Source organism: Nicotiana sylvestris, chromosome 11 (assembly GCF_000393655.2).
Source record: "Nicotiana sylvestris chromosome 11, ASM39365v2, whole genome shotgun sequence".
NCBI classification, from domain to species: Eukaryota; Viridiplantae; Streptophyta; class Magnoliopsida; order Solanales; family Solanaceae; genus Nicotiana; species Nicotiana sylvestris.
This window is the reverse complement of record NC_091067.1, coordinates 110,437,990-110,461,554: the sequence shown is the minus strand read 5'-3', so window position 1 is coordinate 110,461,554 and position 23,565 is coordinate 110,437,990. Positions and strand designations below refer to the sequence as shown.

At 41.6% G+C, this 23,565-nt stretch overlaps 1 protein-coding gene across 1 annotated transcript; it reads right to left on the bottom strand.

Moving 5' to 3' along the window:
• Positions 1 to 314: 314 nt before the first annotated feature.
• LOC138881481 (uncharacterized) lies at positions 315 to 21,400 on the bottom strand. Its single transcript, XM_070161710.1, has 3 exons — positions 20,665 to 21,400; positions 20,164 to 20,508; positions 315 to 544 (listed from the first exon to the last, which is right to left on the bottom strand). Exons 1-3 carry the CDS (start codon positions 21,398 to 21,400, stop codon positions 315 to 317), a joined length of 1,311 nt encoding a protein of 436 aa, XP_070017811.1.
• Between the last annotated feature and the right edge of the window lie 2,165 nt (positions 21,401 to 23,565).

The window sequence follows — 23,565 nt, the reverse complement described above, 5'->3', positions numbered from 1 at the left end:
AAAGAATCTCTACCTCCAGATGAGGCACCACTAAACCTGCCTGAATGACGAGGCCTCTTGTCAGACCGCTGACCACTCCCCTATGATGGAACCATCTCACCTCTCCTAGCCACATTGGCCGCATCCTGAAAAGAAATCTCGCTTCCCGTCTCCTTAGCCATCTGTAATCGAATAGGATGAATGAGTCCCTCAATGAACCTCCTCACTCTCTCTCTCTCTCTCTCTTAGTGGGAAGTAGAAGAAGAACATGACGAGACAAGTCAATAAATCTGGTATTGTACTAAGTAACATTCATAGAACCCTGCTGAATATGCTCAAACTGCCTCTGATAGTTCTTCCTCTGAGTGATAGGAAGAAATTTCTCCAGAAATAGCTGAGAAAACTGATCCCAAGTACAAAGCTGCTGACCCAGCTGGTCTAGCCAAACAATAATCTCTCCTCCAAGTCTTGGTAGATCCAGACAAATGAAAAGCAGCAAAGTCGACCCCATTGGTCTCCACTATCCCCATGTTCTTAGAACCTCGTAACAACTGTCCAAATAATCCTGGGGATCCTCAGAAGATGTACCACCAAAAGTAGTAGTAAAAAGCTTGGCTAACTTGTCCAATCTCCACAAGGCATCAGCAGACATAGCTCGCCCCTCACCAGTCTGAGCCAGAACACTAGGCTGAACTACCCCAACTAGCAGGCCTACTGGAGTCTAAAACCGGGGAGCCATATGCTTCGGAGTGGGAGAAGCAGGAGTCTGGGTTCCTCCTCCATCCTAAGAGACGACTGGTGCTACAGGAAGCAATCCTGCTTAGGCGATACTCTCCATAAGGCCCACTAGACGGACTAGGGCATCCTGAAGTACTGGGGTGGTGATGAACCCCTCTGGGACCTGAGCTGGTCCTACTGGAACTATCTGGGCTAGAACTTCATTGTTAAACTCAACTTGAGGCTCCGTCGCTGGTGCTGCTGCTCGAGCTCTAGGCTGAGCCTTGCCTCTGCCTCATGCCCTAGCACGACCTCGACCTCTGCCCATCGCATGAGCTGCTACTAGGGGCTCGGGCTGCTGGTTAAATGATGAAGCGGTGCGTGTTCTCCATCTGTGAAAGACTAGAGTGGAAGTTCAATTAGTATTGAAAAATCAAGTCGCACGACAGGAAAGAATAGATGTGAAGTTTTTTCCTAACTCTGTAGCCTCTGGGGGATAAATACAAACATCTCTATACCGATTCCTCAGACTCTACTAAGCTTGTCCGTGAATTGTGAGACCTAAGCAACCTAGAGCTCTGATACTAACTTGTCACGTCCCGGATTTCCCACCGTCGGGAGTCGTGATGGCACCTACTAGTGAAAGCTAGGCAAGCCAATTATTCCAATTATTTAACCCTTTTCATTTTTAATCCCTTAACAATTGTGAGTTATCACTTTAGAAACATCAGAAATAATAAAGCGAAAGAATGAAATGTAAAAATTTAAGATAATACCGATACAAATCCATAAACATAAGCTACCCAGAACTGGTGTCACAATCTCACAGAATATCTAAGAATACTACAAATAGGGTTCGAACAAAATAGATACATGTTTGTCTCTGAAATAGTAAAGAATAGAAGAAAAACTAGATAGGAAGGGGACGCCAAGGCCTGCGGACGCTTACAAGACTACCTCGGGTCGCCTGATGGACTGAAGGCAGCAACCTCACTGTGGTCCAAAAGCTGCAGCACCGGGATCTTCACACAATGTAGAGTGTAATATCAGCACAACCGACCCCCTATGATGGTAAGTGCTTAGCCTAACCTTGGCAAAGTAGTGACGAGGCTAGGACAAGACTACCAAATAAACCTGTGCAGTTATATCATATACAACAAGTAATAATGACAGAAACTAGCAGTTAAAGATGTGAAGGGGAAACATGCTGCGGGGAATGTCATGTACAAACAAAATCTCAGTAAAGAAGTAAAAGGAACACGAAAATTCAACTGTACGCAAGAATAAGGAAATTAAAGACAAGTGCACTGCATCACCCTTCGTGCTTTTACTCTTGTCCTCACCATAAGAATCAATATAATCGGCACGACATCACCATTCATGCTTTTACCTAACATAATCATGACACGGAATTATCCTTCGTGCGTTATCACTTATATCATGGCACGACATTTTACATCATGCGGCACGGCATCACCCTTCGTGCTTTTACCTCACAATATTGACATGGCATCACCCTTCGTGAATTAACACTCTCAAAATCATGCACGACATCACCCTTCGTGCTTTACACTCTTCCTCACCCGAACAACAATCACAAAGAATTTGGGCAAGGGAATCAATACTATCACAATAAAATCCTGGCAAGGGAACAATAGAATAACAACAATATCCCAGCAAGGGAAACAATATCATGAGTAATAACATTCCGGCAAGGGAGATAATATCAAAAGCAATAACATCCCAGCAAGAGAAACAATATCATAAACCTCTTCTCTTTTCCACAATTACTTCACAACTCAATTCTCAACTTGAGCCAACGCTCTACAATGTTCAATTACCAATAATACTTCCACAAGCCTTGTTCAAAAATAGAATTCATCATATAAAGCATGAACAATACGAAATAGAGTCACATTAATCATAGTATAAAACTCACGGGCATGCTTGACGCTGACGTATAGATACTCATCACCACACCTATATGTTGTACTCAACAGTTAACACATAGCAAATAAGACACAACTCCTAAACCCTCAAGCTAAGGTTTGACCAAACACTTACCTCGATGCCACGAACACAATTCAAGCCTCAACTACCACTTTACCTCTTATTTCCACCACCAATTCGCTTGTATCTAGCCACAACTTACTTAACGATATCAATAAATGCTAAATGGATCAATTCTAATGCATGAAAATAGGTTTTCTAATGTTTTCCCCAAAAGGTAAAAAATCAACCCCGGGTCCACATGGTCAAAACCCGAGGTTTGAACCAAAACCTGATTACCCATTCACCCACGAACTCAAATATATAATTTGTTTTGAAATCGGACCTCAAATCGAGGTCCAAATCCCTAAAATTTGAAAATCCAAAGATCTACCCAAAACACCCAATTTCCCTCATGAAAACCCTTGATTTTGAATTGAAATCATGTGAAAAGATGTTATAGATTAAAGAAAATGAGTTAGAAATGACTTACAATCGATTGGGAGAAGAACTTTTCTTTGGAAAATCGCCTAAGAGAGCTTAGGGTTTGAAGGAGTTTGAAAAATGAAGAATTTTCGTCTAAGTTTGATTTTACACAGGCGCAGATATCGCATTTGCGATGTCATGTTCGCAAATGTGAACTCACAATTGCTGCCAAAGTTTCGAAATTGCGAAGGAAGGCCTGCCTATGCTTTCTTTACAAATGCGAACAACTGTTCGCAATTGCGATGCCTGCTAAGGTCGCATTTGCGACATGAGCCTCGCAAATGCGAAGGTCTCCCTGTCCCATCCCATCATCGCAATTGCTATGTTTCTTCGCAAATGCGAGCTCGCATTTGTGAGCCAGGCTTCTTTTGCGAAGCCTACTGACCTGCAACACAACAACAGTTTTCCTAAGTCCAATTTAACTCCGTGGCCTATCCAAAACTCACCTGAGCCCTTAGGGCTCCAAACCAAACATGCACGCAAGTATAAAAACATCATACAGACTTGGTTGTGCGATCAAATCATCAAAATAACATCAATAACTATGAATTAAACCTCAAATTCATGAAATCACCCAAGAACATCAACATTTCCAATTTCTCAAATATAGGTCCGATTTATACTATTCGAACTCCAATTCTTACCAAACTTCACAGATTCAACTTAATTATTATATAAAACCTATATCAAGCTCCGGAACCAAAATACGGGTCCGATACCATCAATTTCAAACCTCTTTTCATTTCCAAAAACTCTTATTATTTCAATTAAATAATTTCTTTCAAAAATTCATTTCTCGGGCTTGGGACCTCGGAATTTGATTTCGGGCATACGCCCCAGTCCCAAATTTTACTACGGACCATACAAGATTGTCGGATCACGGGTCCGGGTTTGTTTACCAAGAATTTTGACCAAAGTCAACTTTATTCAATTTTAAAACCAATTTCCTTATTTTACTTAGTTTTCACATAAAAGCTTTCCGGAAATGCGCTCGAACTCTACACGCAAATTGAGGTGAGATAAAAAGAGATTTTTAAGGCCTCAGAACACATCATTTACTTTCAAAATGAGCTATGACCTTTTGGGTCATCATATTCTCCACCTCTAAAATAACCATTCGTCCTCGAACGGACATAAGAAAAGTACCTAAGTCGGAGAAAAGATGGGAATTTCGGCTCCGCATATCGGACTCAGACTCCCAGGTCGCTGCCTCAACAGGCTGACTTCTCCACTGAACAAGAACAGAAGGGAAACTCTTCGATCTCAACTAATGAACCTGTCGGTCTAGAATAGTTACCGGCTCCTCCTCATAAGACAAGTCCTTGTAAAATTAGATAGTGCTAAAGTCTAACACGTGGGATGGATCGCCGTGATACTTCCAAAGCATGGACACATGAAACACTGGATGCACGACTGATAAACCTGGCAGCAACGCAAGTCGGTAAGCCACCTTGCCCACTCGATCAAGAATCTCAAATGGCTAATGAATCTAGGGCTAAGATTGCCCCCCTTCCCAAATCTCATCACGCCGTTCATAGGCGATACCCAAAGAAACACCCGCTCGCTGACCATGAATGCCACATCACAAACCTTACGATCGGCATGTCTCTTTTGCTTGGACTGAGCTGTACGAAGCCTATCTTGAATGATCCTGAACTTGTCCAAGTCATCTTTTACTAGATCCGTACCTACGAACCGAGCCTCTCCCAGCTCAAACCATCCAGCCGATGACCGATACCGCCTACCATATAAAGCCTCATAAGGAGTCATCTGATGCTCGACTAGTAGCTGTTATTGTAAGCAAATTCCGCTAAAGGCAAGAATTGATCCCATGAGCCTCCAAAGTCAATGACACAAGCTCGGAGCATATCCTCTAAAATTTGGATAGTACGCTCGGACTGCCCGTCCGTTTGAGGATGAAATGTTGTGCTCAACTCGACCCGTGTGCCTAACTCACGCTGAACTGCCCTCCAGAAATATGAGGTAAATTGCGTACCTCGGTCCGAAATGATAGACATGAGCACACCATGAAGACGAAAAATCTCCCAGATATAGATCTCAGCTAACCTCTCATAAGAATAGGAAACTGCCACAGGAATGAAATGTGCTGACTTGGTCAGCCTATCAACAATAACCCACACTGCATCGAACTTCCTCTAAGTCCGTGGGAGTCCAACAACGAAGTCTATAGTGATACGCTCCCACTTCCATTTTAGGAATCTCAATCTTCTGGAACAAATCACTAGGTCTCTGATGCTCATACTTTACCTGCTAACAATTCAAACACCGAGCCACATATACAACAATATCCTTTTTCATCCTACTCCACCAATAATGCTGCCGCAAATCCTGATACATCTTAGCGGTGCCCGGATGAATAGAGTACCGGGAACTATGGGCCTCCTCTAAAATCCACTCTCGAAGTACATCCACATTAGGCACACAAATATGACCTTGCATCCTCAAAACTCCATCATCTCCAACTGTAACCTGCTTTGCACCTCCATGCCATACTGTGTCTCTAAGGATAAGGAAATGAGGATAATCATACTATCGATCTCGGATACGCTCAAATAATGAAGAACGAGCGATTGTGCAAGCTAACACACGTTTGGGCTTAGAAAAATCCAACCTAACGAAGTGATTGGACAAAGCCTTAACATCCAAAGCAAGCGGTCACTCACCGATCGGAATATACGCAGGACTGCCCATACTGGTTGACTTTCTACTCAAAGCATCAGCCAACACATTGGCCTTTCCTTAATGATATAAGATGGTGCTATCATAGTCTTTCAATAACTCCAACCGCCTTCTCTGCCTCAAATTTAGCTCCTTCTGCTTGAACAAAGTAGACTCTTGTGATCCGTGAACACATCACATGACACGCCATACAGATAATTCCTCCAAATCTTCAATGCGTGAACAATGGCTGCTAACTCCAAATCATGAACTGAATAATTCTTCTCATGAATCTTCAACTGTCGCGAAGCATAAGCAATGACCTTGCCCTCCTGCATCAACACCGTACCAAGTCCATTACGAGATGTGTCACAATAAACTGTATATGGCCCTGAACCTGTAGGCAAAACCAACACCGGTGCCGTAGTCAAAGCTGCCTTGAGCTTTTGAAAACTCGCCTCACACTCGTCCGACTACCTGAACTGGGCCCCCTTCTGGGTCAACCTGGTCATCGGGACTGCAATTCCACAAACTGATGGTTATAGCCTGCCAAACCCAAGAAACTCTGGATCTCTATAGCTGATGTGGGTCTACGCCAGTTCTTGACTGCCTCTATCTTCTTCGGATCCACCTGAATACCCTCTACTGATACAACATGACCCAAGAATGTAACCGAACTCAACCAGAACTTATACTTCGAAAACTTAGCATATAACTAACTATCTCTCAAAGTCTGAAGAACAACTCTCAGATGCTGCTCATGCTCTTCCCGACTGCGGGAATAGATCAAAATATCATCAATGAAGACTATCACGAACGAATCCAAGTAAGGCTTAAACACTCGGTTCATCAAATCCATTAAAGCTACTGGGGCATTTGTCAACCCAAATGACATCACCAAGAACTCACAATGCTTGTACCGAGTGCGGAAAGCTGTCTTAGGGACATCGGAGGCCTAATCCTCAACTGATGGTATCCAGATCTCAAGTCAATCTTCAAAAATACCTTGGCACCCTGAAGCTGATCAAACAAATCATCAATCCTCGGCGATGGATACTAGTTCTTGATTATAACCTTGTTCAACTACCGATAATCTATACACATCCTCATTGATCCGTCCTTCTTCTTAACAAACAACACCAATGCACCCCAAGGTGAGACACTAGGTCTAATAAAGCCTTTAGCAAGCAAGTCTTGCAAGTGCTCCTTCAATTCTTTCAACTCAGGTGGGGCCATAAAGTACAGCGGAATAGAAATGGGCTGAGTGCCCGGAGCCAAATCAATGCAGAAGTCAATATCCCTGTCGGGTGGCATATCTGGCATGTCAGAAAGGAATACCTTAGGAAACTCATGAACAACAGGCACGTAATCCACAGAAGGAACCTCAGCACTAGAATCACAAACATATGCCAAATAGGCCAAACACCCATTCTCGACCATACGCCGAGCCTTCATATATGAGATAACCCTACGGGTAGAATGACCAGGAGTCCCTCTCCACTCTAAACGAGGTAAACCCGACAAGTCTAAGATCACAGTCTTGGCATGACAGTCCAAGATAGCGTGGTAAGGTGATAACAGTCCATCCCCAATATGACATCAAAATCAACCATATCCAGAAGTAACAAATCTACTAGAGTCTCAAGACCCCTAATCACAACTATACATGAACGATGGACACGATCTACCATAATAGAATCACCTATCGGTGTAGACACATATACATGAGCACTCAAGGAATCACTAGGCACAACTAGATACGATGCAAAATAAGATGACACATAGGAGTATGTTGATCCTAGATCAAATAGAACGGAAGGATCTCTACTACAAACCAGAACAGTACCCGTGATAATTGCATTGGAAGCCTCAGCCTCAGGCCTAGCTAGAAGAGCATAACATCGGGGTTGGACCCCACCACTCTGAACTACATCTCTGGGACGACCTCTTGCTGGCTGGCCTCCACCTCTAGAGTCCTGACCTCCACCTCTAGAGTCCTGACCTCCACCTCTAATACCTCTACCTACACCTATAACACCTCTACCTCCACCTCTAGCTTGCTGAGCGGGCGGTGGAATACTTGGTGCCTGAACCATGGCACGGGAACCCTGATGCTGAGAGCTGCTTGGTGCTCGAGGGCAAAATCTAGCAATATTCCTCGTATCACCACAAGTATAACAAGCCCTCGGCTGCTCAGACTGCTGACCCTGACGGCCTCAATAACCACTCTAAAAACTCTGGAGGGATGTGCACTGATAGGAGCTGGTGGTGCAATGTAGGGAAAATGATCTGAATACTGCATATGAGAACCACAACCACCTGGAGCATTGTGAAAAGCTTGAAGTGCTGAATAAAATGGCCTGGAAGAATGGCCCCTACAAAAATAATCTCTACCTCCAGATGAGGCACCACTACACCTGCCCGAATAACGAGGCCTCTTGTTAGACCGCTGACCACTCCCCTGTGATAGAACCATCTCAACTCTCCTAGCCACATTGGCCACATCTTGAAAAGAAATCTCGCTCCCCTCTCCTTAGCCATCTGCAATCGAATAGGCTGAATGAGTCCCTCAATGAACCTCCTCACTCTCTCTCTCTCAGTGGGAAGTAGAAGAAGAGCATGACGGGCCAAGTCAATAAATCTGGTCTTGCACTAAGTAACAGTCATAGAACCCTGCTGAAGATGCTCAAACTACCTCTGATAGTTCTCCCTCTGAGTGATATGAAGAAATTTCTCCAGAAATAGCTGAGAAAACTGATCCCAAGTCAAAGTTGGTGACCTAGTTGGTCTAGCCAAACAACAATCTCTCCACCATGTCTTGGCGGATCCAAACAAACAAAAAGCAACAAAGTCGACCCCAATGGTTTCCACTATCCCCATGATCCGTAGAACCTCGTGACAGCTGTCCAAATAATCCTTGGGATCCTCAGAAGATGTACCACCAAAAGTAGTAGTAAAAAGCTTTGTGAACCTGTCCAATCTCCACAAGGCAACAACAGACATTGTTGGCCCCTCACTGGTCTGTGCCACAACACCATGCTGAACTACCCCAACTGGATGACCTGCTAGAGTCTGAAACTGGGGAGCCATCTGCTTCGGTGTGCGAGTAGTAGGAGTTTGGGCTCCTCCTCTAGCCTGAGAGACGGCCGGTGCTATATGAAACAAGCCTGCTTGGGCGACACTCTCCATAAGGCCCACTAGACGGACTAGGTCATCCTGAAGTACCGGGGTAGTGATGAACCCCTCTAGGACCTGAGTTGGTTATGCTGGAACTGTCTGGACTGGAACCTCATCGTCAAACTCAACCTGAGGCTCCGCCGTTGGTGCTGTTGTTCGAGCTCTGGGCTGAGCCTTGCCTCTGCCTCGGGACCTAGCACGACCTCGACCTCGACCTCTGCCCATCGCATGAGCTGCTACTGGGGGCTCGGGCTGCTAGTCAGCTGATGAAGCGGTACATGTTCTCACCATTTGCGAAAAAACAAAGTGGAAGTTTAATTAGCATTGAGAAATCAAGTCGCACGACAAGAAAAAATAGATGTGAAGTTTTTTCCTAACTCTGTAGCATCTAGAGGATAAATACAAACATATCTGTACCGATCCTTCAAACTCTACTAAGCTTGTCCGTGAATTGTAAGATCTAAGCAATCTAGAGCTCTGATACCAACTTGTCATGACCCGGGTTTCCCACCCTCGGGAGTCATGATGGCGCCTACTAGTGAAAGCTAGGCAAGCCAATTATTCCAATTATTTAACCTTTTTCATTTTAAATCCCTTAACAATTGTGGGTTAACATTTTAGAAATAACGAAAATAATAAATCGAAAAAATGAAATGTAACAATTTAAGATAATACAGATACAAATCCATAAATATAAGCTACCCAGAATTGGTGTCACAATCTCATAGACTATCTAAGAATACTACAAATAGAGTCCGAACAAAATAGATACATGTCTGTCTTTGAAATAGTAAAGATCAGAAGAAAAACTAGATAGGAAGGGGATGCCAAGGCCTGCAAATGCCTGCAATACTACCTCGGGTCGCCTGATGGACTGAAGGCAGCAACCTCACTATGGTCCAAAAGCTGCAGCATCAGGATCTGCACACAGTGCAGAGTGTCGTATCAACAGAACCGACCCCATGTGCTGGTAAGTGCCTAGCCTAACCTCGGCAAAGTAGTGACGAGGCTAGGACAAGACTACCAAATAAACCTGTGTAGTTATATCATATACAATAAGTAATAATGACAGAAACTAGCAGTTAAAGATGTGAAGGGGAAACATGCTGCGGGGAATGTCATGTACAAACAAAATCTCAGTAAAGAAGTGAAAGGTACACGAAAATTCAACTGTAAGCAAGAATAAGGAAATTAAAGACAAGTGCACTGCATCACCCTTTGTGCTTTTACTCTCGTCCTTACCATAAGAATCAATATAATCGACACGGCATCACCCTTCGTGCTTTTACCTCACATAATCATGACACAGAATTATCCTTCGTGCATTATCACTTATATCATGGCACAACATTTTACATCGTGTGGCACGACATCACCCTTCGTGATTTTTCCTCACAATATCAGCATGGCATCACCCTTCATGCATTAACACTTTCAAAATCATGCACGACATCATCCTTCATGCTTTACACTCTTCCTCACCCGAACAACAATCACAAAGTAATTTGGGCAAGGGAATCAATAATATCACAATAAAATCCTATCAAGGAAACAATAGCATAACAACAATATCCCGGCAAGGAAAACAATATCATGAGTAATAACATCCCGGCAAAGGAGATAATATAAAAAACAATAACATCCCAGCAAGGGAAACAATATCATAAATCTCTTCTCTTTTCCACAATTACTTCACAACTCAATTCTCAACTTGAGCCAACACTCTACAATGTTCAATTACCAATAATACTTCCACAAGCCTAGTTCAACAATAGAATTCATCATATAAAGCATGAACAATATGAAATAGAGTCACATTAATCATAGTATAAGACTCATGAGTATGCTTGACACCGACGTATAGATACTCGTCACCACACCTATACGTCGTACTCAACAGTTAACACATAGCAAATAAGACACAACTCCTAATCCTTCAAGCTAAGGTTAGAACAAACACTTACCTCGATGCCACGAACACAATTCAAGCTTCAACTACCGCTTTACCTCTTGTTTCATCCACCAATTCACTTGTATCTAGCCACAATTTACTTAACGATATCAATAAATGCTAAATGAATCAATTCTAATGCATGAAAATAGGTTTTCTAATGTTTTCCCCAACAAGTAAAAAATCGACCCCGGGTCCACATGGTCAAAACCCAAGGTTCGAAGTAAAACCTGATTACCCATTCACCCACGAGCTCAAATATATAATTTGTTTTGAAATCGGACCTCAAATCGAGGTCCAAATCCCCAAAATTTGAAAATCCTAAGATCTACCCAAAACACCCAATTTCCCCCATGAAAACCCTTGATTTTGAATTGAAATCATGTGAAAAGATGTTATAGATTAAAGAAAATGAGTTAGAAATGACTTACAATCGATTGGGAGAAGAACCTTTATTTGGAAAATCGCCCAAGAGAGCTTAGGGTTTGAGGGAGTTTGAAAAATGAAGAATTTTCATCTCAGTTTAATTTTACACAGGCGCAGATATCACATTTGCGATGTCATGTTCGCAAATGCGAACTCACAATTGCGGCCAAAGCTTCGTAATTGTGAAGGAAGGCCTGCCTCTGCTTTCTTCGCAAATGCGAACAACTGTTCGCAATTGCGATGCCTGCTAAGGTCGCATTTGCGACATGAGCCTCGCAAATGCGAAGGTCTCCCTGTCCCAGCCCATCATCGCAATTGCTATGTTTCTTCGCAAATGGGAGCTCGCATTTGCGAGCCAGGTTTCGCAGTTGCGAAGTCCAATTAACTTCATGACCTATCGAAAACTCACCCGAGCCCTCGGGGCTCCAAAGAAAACATGCACGCAAGTCTAAAAACATCATACGGACTTGCTCATGCGATCAAATCATCAAAACAACATCAATAACTATGAATTAAACCTCAAATTTATTAAATCACCCAAGAACATCAAAATTTCCAATTTCTCAAATAAAGGTCCGATTTATACTAAACGAACTCCGATTCTTACCTAACTTCACAAATTCAACTTAATTATTATATAAGACCTATACCGAGCTCCGGAACCAAAATACGGGCCCGATACCATCAATTTCAAACCTCTTTTCATTTCCAAAAACTCTTATAATTTCAATTAAACAATTTCTTTCAAAAATTCATTTCTCGGGCTTGGGACCTCGGAATTCGATTCCAGGCATACTCTCAAGTCCCAAATTTTACTACGGACCCTACGAGAGCATCGAATCACAGGACCTGGTCCGTTTACCAAGAATGTTGACCAAAGTCAACTTTATTAAATTTTAAAAGCCAATTTCCTCATTTTACTTAGTTTTCACATAAAAGCTTTCCAGAAATTCGCTCGAATTGTGCACACAAATCTAGGTGAGACAAAAAGAGGTTTTGAAGGCCTCGAAACACAGAATTTACTTTCAAAGCGAGCTATGACCTTTTGGGTCATCACATTCTCCACCTCTAAAATAACCGTTCATCCTCGAACGGACATAAGAAAAGTACCTTAGTGGGAGAAAAGATGGGAATTTCGGCTCCGCATATTGGACTCGGACTCCCAGGTCACTGCCTCAACAGGCTGACCTCTCTACTAAACACGAACAGAAGGGAAACTCTTTGATCTCAACTGACAAACCTGCTGGTCTAGAATAGCTACCGGCTCCTCCTTATAGGACAAGTCCTTGTAAAACTGTACAGTGCTGAAGTCTAACACGCGGGATGGATCACCGTGATAGTTACAAAGCATGGACACATGAAACACTAGATGCACAGCTAATAAACACGGCGGCAATGCAAGTCTGTAAGCCACCTCTCCCACTCGATCAAGAATCTCAAATGGGCCAATGAATCTAGGGCTAAGCTTGCCCCTCTTCCCAAATCTATCAAACCGTTCATAGGCGACGCCCAAAGCAACACCCGCTCGCCGACCATGAAGGCCAAATCACGAACCTTATGGTCGGCATAACTTTTTTGCTTAGACTGATCTATGCGAAGCCTATTCTGAATGATCCTGACCTTGTCCAAGACATCTTGTACTAGATCCGTACCCAACAACGAGCCTCTCCTAGCTCAAACCATCCAACTGGAGACCGACACCGCCTACCATATAAAGCCTCATAAGGAGCCATCTGATGCTCGACTGGTAGCTGTTATTGTAAGCAAACTCCGCTAAAGGCAAGAACTGATCCCACGAGCCTCCAAAGTCAATGACACAAGGTCGAAGCATATCCTCCAAAATCTGAATAGTACACTCGGACTACCCGTCCGTCTGAGGATGAAATATTGTGCTCAACTTGACCCGTATGCCCAACTCACGCTGAACTGCCCTCTAGAAATGTTAGGTAAACTATGTACCTTGGTCCGAAATGATAGACACGAGTGTCGCGCCTCCTTTTTCCCTCCCCTTTTGACAGGGAAGAGGTCCGGGTTTCAACATTCACGGGGTGTAATGACTCATTTCCTTTTGGGAATTGGGTATATGAAGAGTCGCCACCTAACGGGTTATGGTGCGTTAGGGAACCTAGAGCGATGAACTCTGAGTTGCTTTGCATTACCAGAGATTAGAGTAAGGGCTTGAATTAACCTCGAGGGGAAGGTGTTAGGCACCCCTCTTGGTCCACAACTGTGGGTCCCGACCGAACTTATATTTACAAATTAGTCTATATAAACAGTTGAATCAAATAAGTTGCAAGTAAAGCACGTTAGATAACTCAAGTGGCAAGATAAAGGTTTGAACAAGCTTAAATAGAGAGAGAGAATTTGGTAAAGAGGGGTCCTAGGTTGTTTATCCTATAGGATCACCCCACGCAATGTCCGGTAATCACTCCTCAATGAGGGGCTACACGTGACATTAACGTGTAGTCATCATATCCCATGTCTACCCTTCCCATCCCCTTATTGGTCATGCAAAGCGAGTGTTTGGTCACTGATTCCTATTGCGTGCTACTACCCGTCCCTTCTTAATGGCCCCAGAGGGGCTTAGGACCTCTACCTATAGGTAGTTTTGGACGTACCCCAAAGGTTTTGAAAGGAGAATACTCAAAAGCGACAGTCAAAATATTTAGGACTTTCACACATAATGGGAGCAAATAAGAGGCTCACAGTTTCCTCCTCAAGTAAACATACAAGCAGCATGACTCAAACACAATTAAGGTCTTTATTAATTAATATCCTAAAGCAGGATATCTAAGTGAATATGTAGAAACAGACAAAAACTTTTATACCCGGAAGTTATAACCTGGTAGTTGCCTAGGGACTCCCTTTTAAAAGCCTGTTAGAATCAGAAATGCTAAGCAACAGAGACAACTTCAGGGAAATGTAGTTTTTTTTTGAAACGCCCGAAGGCTTGCCTATATGCAGTATACTGGCATCTATGTTAATGCAAAACAAATAGGTTTTTCGAAATAGACTCCTTTAATACCTATAGGCATGATATTTAATAAGATTAAAGCAATTTTGAAAGAACTTGTTTTAGGAAATGTTTGACACTTAATAAGACCAGTTTTGAAAATGAACTATGCGTAATGAAATTTATTTATTATGCTAATTAAATTATCAGATAGAATTGCGAGTAGAGATCCCTATAGGCATGATATCAAGATGTATTACTAATTTTAGTCGATTTGCAGCAACATACAGAAAGACTTATTAGAACTGAATCGGAGTTGAGTCCTATAGGCATGGCATCTACTGATTTAAGACATAATGGTTTGGAACCTATAAACATGGTTTCTAACATGAAAGAATGCAGAACCTTATGAACATGATTGTTGTGTAAACAAAATTAGAAGTGAGATCCTATAGGCATGATTTCTATTAGGCAAAGCAAACAGATTCAAAAAGCAAACCTGTGATCATGTACTTATGCAAGTAGTCAAACTTTTAAAAATAATATCCTAAGTGCAGGATTTCCACCCGTATTACCCTTTAAAGTATGCATCTACCACCCTTTTACTAAATATCCCAAATATCTGTTTACAAATTATTACAGGCCAATGAATGAATTACATAAGCAGAAATAGAAAATCAAGAAGCTATTCTATAGGGAGCTTGCAATTAGGCCCAAGTTTTCCAAAGCCTCCAATGGTCTCACAAGCCTCAATTCCATAGACAAATCAGACTCTAGGTGCATCAAAGTTCCCTAAGGGTCTCAAGGACCCGGGCAATGCTTACACCTAGACTTAGCAAACAAGCATTGAACCAGTGCAGTGTGAAAAGGCCAGCCTCAGTATGCCAGAGTTCAGAGGGCTCTCAAGAGGATCTCAAGACAGTACATATAATAGAGGGGATAAAACTAATTGACTAAGAGTGAAGTGAAAGTGCAGGACACAAGTTGAAAGAGGTTTATTAAAGACTGGATTAGAAAGTGTATTTTGAAAACAATTAGTAAAGCAACAGAGATTATTTGAAAAAGAGGTTGGAGGAGTAAACAAAGCTTAAACACCTTAAGACAGGATCATACACAGCTAGTTTACAGAATCCAAATGAATTTAGTAGTTACACAGGGGTCAAGGGGTTTGGGATACACAGACATTTGACTACAAACATATAACCCATCAAGGGTCTTAGGACTGGTTTGAACATGCTCAGAAATAGTTGACAATGGCATAATCACAAACCAGTCAGGAAGGACACACACACATAGAGGGGGATAGGGATTTGGGATTCACAAGATGGTAAGTACACAATAAATAAAAGATAATTGACAAGGTATGCTTTGAAACACATATAAGGGAATACATTAAACTAAAGGGAAGGGGAGACATAATAACATGCTGATAATGTAACTTAACTACAAGTTTCACAATAGAACCACAAGTAAAAACAGACTAGAAATAAGAGAAACTGAAACAATAAGAGAAGAATGTTGTTGTTGAGGCTTTAAATTAACACTAGGACATACCAGTGAAGAGAGAAGTAAGCAGAATGAAAAAACAAGAGAGCATAGATGATTAGCCGTGGCTTGCAGCCAGCTAATAGCAGCAAATAGCACAAGAGAGAGGGTAGAGTAGAGATTTTTAGTAAGAGAGGTAGTTTTGACAACCAAAATGTTCATGTCTGTGTTAATGAAAAACTTAGGGTATTTATAGTTTTGAAAATAGGCAGAAAATAAGGTAACAAGTAAACGTTCAACACAATTATGGAAGTAATCACAATTAGAATCCAATTAATACAAGTACCCCCATTTAATCAAGGAATCACAGCTTAAACGAATACCAACAGGGATAATCAAGGAAAGAAAATCAGTTGAGAAAGACTGATTTTTACCATATAAGGGGTAGTAAAAGTATAGAGCATATGATTGGGTCTAAGTACAGAATATACCAATTAAGAAAAGGATTCAGTAAGAATGAAGTACCACAATAAATAAGGAAATGAAATCAGTCCATTTAAACAGACGAGTAGAACTTTAGGGTTTTGAAAGAAAATCTTGCAATCAAACCATCAATTAAGGAAATCAGAATCAAATCAAGAGAGGGTCATGATTCTATATTGCAACGTATAAATAGAGAAGAACGAACAGACGTAGCAAATAGGCAAAGTCAGCCATATCGACAAAAGGAAGCAAGAGATGAAAAAATCAACATGAATAACAATCACACGGAGGTGATACAAATAAGCTAAAAACTCAGTAGAAAAACCCATTCGAAGCATAGTAACCAGCAGAAACTTTAAAAAGATCAAGTAATCATGCTAACACACAGAACAAAACAAAGAAGGTCTTAAAAAATTAGGGCTTTTTAACACAGTCGAGTTAAAAAGCAGTAGGAACATAAGATTAGTCAAAACTAGCAAGGAAAGAGGTTTATTATAAAGAAAATTGGTTAAAACAAGTGTAGAAGAAACTCCGAGGAACCCTAATTTTTTAAAGAAAGTAAAATGGTTTGAAGTTGAGGATCTTTCAGAAGACGTTCGAGAATAGTGCAAAACATAGGACGAAACAGACTTAGATCATAAAAATAGCATAGATTTGAGAGATTCAAATGAGAGTTAGGGTTTCAAAGGAAACCGAGATAGAAACGAAAGAACCTGTTGTAAACTTTACCGATCGTAACATATAAGGTGTGATTTTGCCAAAAATCACACCGGAGAAGCCATGAGTAACACAAACAGAAACTCTAGATCCAAATCGGCATGGCCCAGGACCCTTGAAGGCCTTAGAGATGATGATCAAGGTGGTGGAGTGACCATTGGAGGCTTGGGGTTGAAAGGTAATCACCGGAGATGACCAGAGAAGGAGGAGGTGGTTGAAGAATTATTAGAATTAGATTGAAAGAGAAGAGAGACGAGAGAATATGACGGTGGAGGGGGTTTGGAAATGAGTAGGGTTAGGGGGGTCGTTTAGGAATTGAAAAGGAAAGGGTGTGTGCGGACCGTTGATCTGGGAGATCAACGGTCAGGATTCAACCCGGTATGTAGGTTCTGGGTTTGGGTAATGTTTTATCGGGTCTGGGTCGAGTTATTTAATAGGAAATTGGACTGGGGAGGGGTCCGATTTGGGCTACAATTGAAAGCCAAATCAGGCTATTATTTAAATAGCCAATTTTCCATATTTTAATTTTAATAAATAATAAGTAATTTTTAAAAAATAATTTAAGGTGATAAAATGATTTAAAATACATAATTAATATTTTAAAAATTTAGGGACCGATTTTACGCATATAAAATATAATTATATCTTAAAATGTGCTAACATTGCAATTATATGCAATTTAGCTTAAACAAATACTAAATGTAATTATACAAATGCATGAAAATTATATTAGCCATATTTTGGCATAAGTATAGAAATAAAATAAATAAATTATCATAACGATAAATTTGGAAATAATTATTGGGGATTTTATGAATAAAAGGGGAGAAAATAAATCAACTTAAACCCTTAAAATTATGGGAAAAATTATAAAAACCTTGTGTGTGCTTATATATGTATATATATATGCTATTTTGAGGGTATTTATGCATATTTAAAATATATAGAGAAAAATTGGGTATCATGACTGCCCCTCTTTACCTTGGAAGGATGAAAGAGTTTTCGGGTAAAGAAATGATGGCCAATTTTGACCGGATGGGATGTTTTGAAAGACAGAGGCCGAGCTCCGGTTTCTGAGTTGCCTACATATCCTTGGTTTTATAGGAATCAGGCCTTGTGTAGTTCTGGATTCACCTGCGGAGTACGCCGATGAAATTATTATAAGGACGGACATGAGATGTGGAAGCAGCTACGATGAGTGCTTAAGGCTTGGGATGGTTGGAGGGAATTGGAGAGAGATCGCTCCTACTAGTATAGCGGTTGTTTGCTGGTTACCTGCAGATAATAGATGCTACAAACATATTTGCAAAAATTTAAACATGATGCAAATTCCCTTTGGACCATGAAGGCTGTCTTTGGACGATTAAAGATGACGTCCTTGGACCATGCCGTCCTGGGCCATGAATTGTTTAGTGAGGGATTCGCAGGACATGAAATGGTGTTCTCGGGCCATGGAAATAGTGCCTCCGAACCATGATGCCTTTGAATAATGATATGCAAGTTCGAGAGATCCTCAGACCATGGCATGGTGTCTTCCGGGTATGAGGATGATGCCTTTAGACTATGATACCTTTGGACAGATTGAAGATATTTCAGCCCATGATATGCAATAATATGATGTAACAAGACAAGGTTTAGTCTTGCAAAGTAGAGGACAGAGCTTAGCCCGATTGAAAAGCAGGTAGATAGTAGTAGAAAATAGAGCAATATTGGTGCAAAGAGGGACAATGTTTAGTCCCGTGCAAGTGGGGAGGAAGGTATTAGTATTATGCAAACGTGGAGGCAAAGATTAGCCTCATACAAATATGGATTCAGTGCTTAGACTCATGTAGGTATGGAGGCAAGGATCAGCCTTATGCAAATATGGAGTCAGGGCTTAGACTCATGCAAAGAGAAGGCAGTGCTTAGCCTTATGAAAATATGGAGTCCGGGATTAGACTCATGCAAATATGGAGTCAGGGCTTAGACTCATGCAGGTATGGAGGCAAGGATTAGCCTTATGCAAATATGGAGTCAAAGATTAAACTCATGCAAGATTGGAGACAGAGCTTAGTCTCATACAAGGAGAAGGTAGCGCTTAGCCTTATGTAAATATGGAGGTAGAGCTTAACCTCATGCAAGATTCGGGACAAGGCTTAGTCCCATGCAAATAGAAGGCAATGCTTAGCCTTATGCAAATATGGAGGTAGAGCTTAACCTCATGCAAGATTCGGGACAAGGCTTAGTCCCATGCAAATGGAATGCAATGCTTAGCCTTATGCAAACATGGAGGTAGAGCTTAACCTCATGCAAGATTCGGGGTAGGGCTTAGTCCCATGCAAATGGAAGGCAATGCTTAGCCTTATGCAGATATGGAGTTAGGGCTTAGACTCATACAAGATTGGAGACAGGCTTAGTCTCATGCAAATATGGAGTCAGGACTTAGACTCATGCAAATGTGGAGTCAAATATTAGACTCATGCAAATGTGGAGTCAAGGATTAGACTCATGCAAATGTGGAGTCAGAGATTAGACTCATGCAAATATGGAGTCAGGGCTTAGACTCATGCAAATATGGAGTCAAGGATTAGACTCATGCAAATGCGGAGTCAAGGATTAGACTCATGCAAATGTGGAGTCAGAGATTAGACTCATGCAAAGAGAAAATAGTAGAGTATATCTTAGCTAGGATAGGTTCAGCGTCTAACGATCGGATGGATGGTGAATTTGCTTTGTGTACGAATGCTATCGTCAAATGTGCCTTGCTGAATCTTCTTTGGAATTTTGAGAATCCTTCTCAAAATTCTACCCCAGTTCTTGACTGATGACTGACTTCCTGGCATGTGATGGCGCTGGCTAGAATTGCTCTGGAATTTTGAGGATTCTGCCCCAGTTTCTGATTTTGGGGGAAATGAAAATTTTATTATGATATGACCGAACCCATAAGGCTGCCTACGTATCCCCTCTTAAATGGGAATCAAGTCGAGCGTAGTTCAATTATATCAGAAAAAGAAATGTGAAATAATCTAGGCATAGTATCTCTTGACTGCATCTGAATTGATTGGTTTTGGCCAGATCTCTCCATCCATCTCTGCAAGTATGAGTGATCCTTCTATTAGTACTCTATAAACCATATACGGACCTTGCCAGTTAGGAGAGAATTTCCCTTTGGTTTCATCTTGGTATGGGAAAATCTTCTTCAATACCAGCTGCCCTGGTGCGAATTGTCTTGGTTTGACCCTTTTGTTGAAGGCTCTGATCATTCTGTTCTGATAAAGCTGGCCGTGACATACTACGTCCATTCTCTTTCCATCGATAAGGGCCAGCTGTTCATAGCGGCTCCTTATCCATTCCGCATCGCTGAGTTCAGCTTCCTGTATGATTCTTAGAGAAGTAATCTCTACCTCGGTTGGGATGACAACCTTAATACCATAAACCAACATGTAGGGGGTTGCCCCGATTGATGTGGAAACTGTGGTGCGGTACCCTAACAGAGCAAAGGGTAACTTCTCATGCCACGACTTGTGATTCTCTACCATTTTCCTTAGTATCTTCTTAATGTTCTTGTTGGTGGCTTCCACGGCTCCATTCATCTGAGGTCTATAGGCGGTGGAATTTTTGTGCTTGATTTTGAAGGTTTCACATATAACTTTCATCATATCACTATTGAGGTTGGCGGCATTGTCAGTAATAATAGACTCAGGAACTTCAAATCGGCAGATAATACGATCCTTGACAAAATTTGCGATGACTCTCTTGGTTACAGCTTTGTAAGATGCAGCTTCTACCCATTTTGTGAAGTAATCAATGGCTACCAGAATAAACCAGTGTCTGTTTGAAGCCGCGGGCTCAATCAGACCAATAACATCCATTCCCCAGGCGGCGAATGGCCAAGGTGAGCTTGTTGCATTGAGCTCATTTAGTGGCACTTTTATCATGTCGGCATGCACTTGACATTGAAAGCACTTGCTAACATACTGAATACAATCAGTCTCCATGGCCATCCAGAAGTAACCTGCCCTGAGTATTTTCTTGGCCAGAATAAATCCATTCATGTGTGGCCTGCAGGTCCCAGCGTGCCCGTCCTCAAGTAACTTATAAGCTTCCTTTGCGTTGACACACCTTAGTAAGACCAAATCCGGAGTTCTCTTGTACAAGTTCCCTCCGCTGTGGAAGAAATGATTTGATAATCTCTGGAGCATGCGTTTCTGAGTGTGATTTGCATGCTCCGGGTATTCTCCTTTTGATAAGTACTCCTTGATGTCATGGAACGAAGGCTTTCCATCTGCTTCTTCCTCGACATGAGCACAATATACTGATTGATTATGGATCGTCACCGGAATAGGATCAATATAGTTCTTATCTAGATGCTGTATCATTGATGACAAAGTGGCTAATGCGTCGGCGAACTCATTCTGAATTCTAGGCACATGTCGGAATTCTATCTTCGTGAACCTCCTTTTCAATTCCTGCACATGGTGCAGATATGACAATATCTTGGAATTCTTGGTAGCCTATTCTCCTTGCACCTGGTGCACAAGCAAATCTGAATCACTAACAACTCCTGAATGTTCATGTCGACTGCCATGTTGAGCCCTAGTATGTAGGCTTCATATTCTGCTATATTGTTGGTATAGGAAAATCTGAGTTTAGCAGATACCGGATAATGCTGACCCATTTCTAATACCAAAACTACTCAAATGCCTACTCCTTTGAAATTTGCAGCTCCGTTAAAGAACATCCTCCAACCGTCATATGATTACATAATGTCTTCTCCCACGAATGATACTTCTTCATCAGGAAAATACGTTTTCAAGGGTTTGTATTCTCCTCCCACTGAATTTTCAGTGAGGTGATCTGCCAACGCTTGTCCCTTGACTACCTTTTAAGTTATATAGACGATGTCGAACTGACTCAGCAGTATCTGCCATTTAGCCAACTTCCCCGTAGGCATGGGTTTTTGAAATATGTACTTCAGAGGATCCATCCTGGATATGAGGTATGTAGTGTAGGCACAGAAATAATGCCTCAATTTCTGGGCTATCTACGTCAAAGCACAGCAAGTGCGTTCGAGTAGAGAATACCGTGCTTCATAAGGTGTGAATTTCTTACTCAGGTAGTATATGGCTTGCTCCGTTCCTCCTGTCTCATCATGTTGTCCCAAAACACATCCGAAGGCTCCATCTAACATGAATAGATAAAGTAGCAAAGGTCGTCCTGGTTCTGGGGGGACCAGAACTGGCGGTGTGGATAGGTATTCCTTGATTTTGTCAAAAGCTTTCTGACAATCCTTGGTCCAACTTGTCTCGACATTTTTCATTAGCATCTTAAAGATGGGTTCACATATTACTATGGACTGTGATATGAATCGACTGATATAGTTGAGATGCCCTAGGAAGCTCATCATATCCTTTTTGCTTTTAGGTGGCAGTAACTCCTAAATAGCTTTGACTTTAGTCGGATCTATCTCGATCCCTTGGTGACTGACAATGAATCCCAGTAACTTTCCTACGGGGACCCCGAACACACACTTTGCGGTGTTCAAATTCAAATTGTACCTCCTGAGCCTGTCAAAGAATTTCCTCAAGTCTGCTATGTGATCTGCGGCCCTCTTGGATTTGATAATGACGTCGTCCACATACACCTCTATTTTCTTGTGTATCATATCATGGAAGATGGTTGTCATGGCCCTCATGTAAGTGGCCCCAACATTCTTTAGTCCGAACAGCATCATCTTGTAACAGTATACACCCCAAGGCATAATAAAAGCTTTCTTCTCTTCATCTTCTTCATCCATCCAAATCTGGTGATAACCCGCAAAGCAATATACAAAGGATTGGAGTTCATGCTTGGCGCAGTTATCGATAAGGATGTGTATATTTGGCAGTGGAAAATCGTCTTTGGGACTTGCTTTATTCAAATCCCGATAGTCAACACATACTCTGACCTTCCCATCTTTCTTCGGAACTGGCACAATGTTATCTAACCAGGTTGGATATTCAACCACCCTAAGAACCTTGGCTTTGATCTGCTTGGTAACTTCCTCCTTGATTTTCAGACTCATGTCTGGTTTGAATTTTCTGAGTTTCTGCTTGCCTGGCGGGCACATGGGATTGGTAGGCAACTTGAGCTACTATAGATGTGCTCAAACTGGCCATATCATCATACGACCATGCGAATATGTCCTCATATTCCTTTAGAAAATGAATGTACTATTCCTTTTCTGTTGGTGACAAGTGAATGCTGATGCGGGTCTCTTTGACAGACTGGGTGTCTCCCAAATTTACTGATTCTGTTTCGTCTAAGTTGTATTTAGGCTTGTTCTCAAAATTCTCAACTTCTCTGATAATTTCCTCGGGTATCTCATCTTCTACCTTTGAGTCACTATTTTCATGTTGCGTTGTTTCATTATATGTCACAATCACTGGTTCATCAAGAAAAGTAATAATAACACTGTAGAAGGGAAAAAATATAAAAATAGTAATGAATAATGATAAAGTATAAATGCATCTGATTAAAATTGAGAAAATTGTTCAAACAAAGC

What these genes read in the sequence shown, in the direction of transcription:
- LOC138881481 (XM_070161710.1), bottom strand. Translation starts at nt 21,400, where the DNA reads ATGATACAGCATCTAGATAAGAACTATATTGATCCTATTCCGGTGACG. An exon ending in TGATATGATGAAAGTTATAT is followed by an intron (nt 20,509 to 20,664) that starts GTGAAACCTTCA and finishes TTGCTCTGTTAG; the next exon opens with GGTACCGCACCACAGTTTCC. An exon ending in ATTCTCTCCTAACTGGCAAG is followed by an intron (nt 545 to 20,163) that starts GTCCGTATATGG and finishes GAGGATCCCCAG; the next exon opens with GATTATTTGGACAGTTGTTA.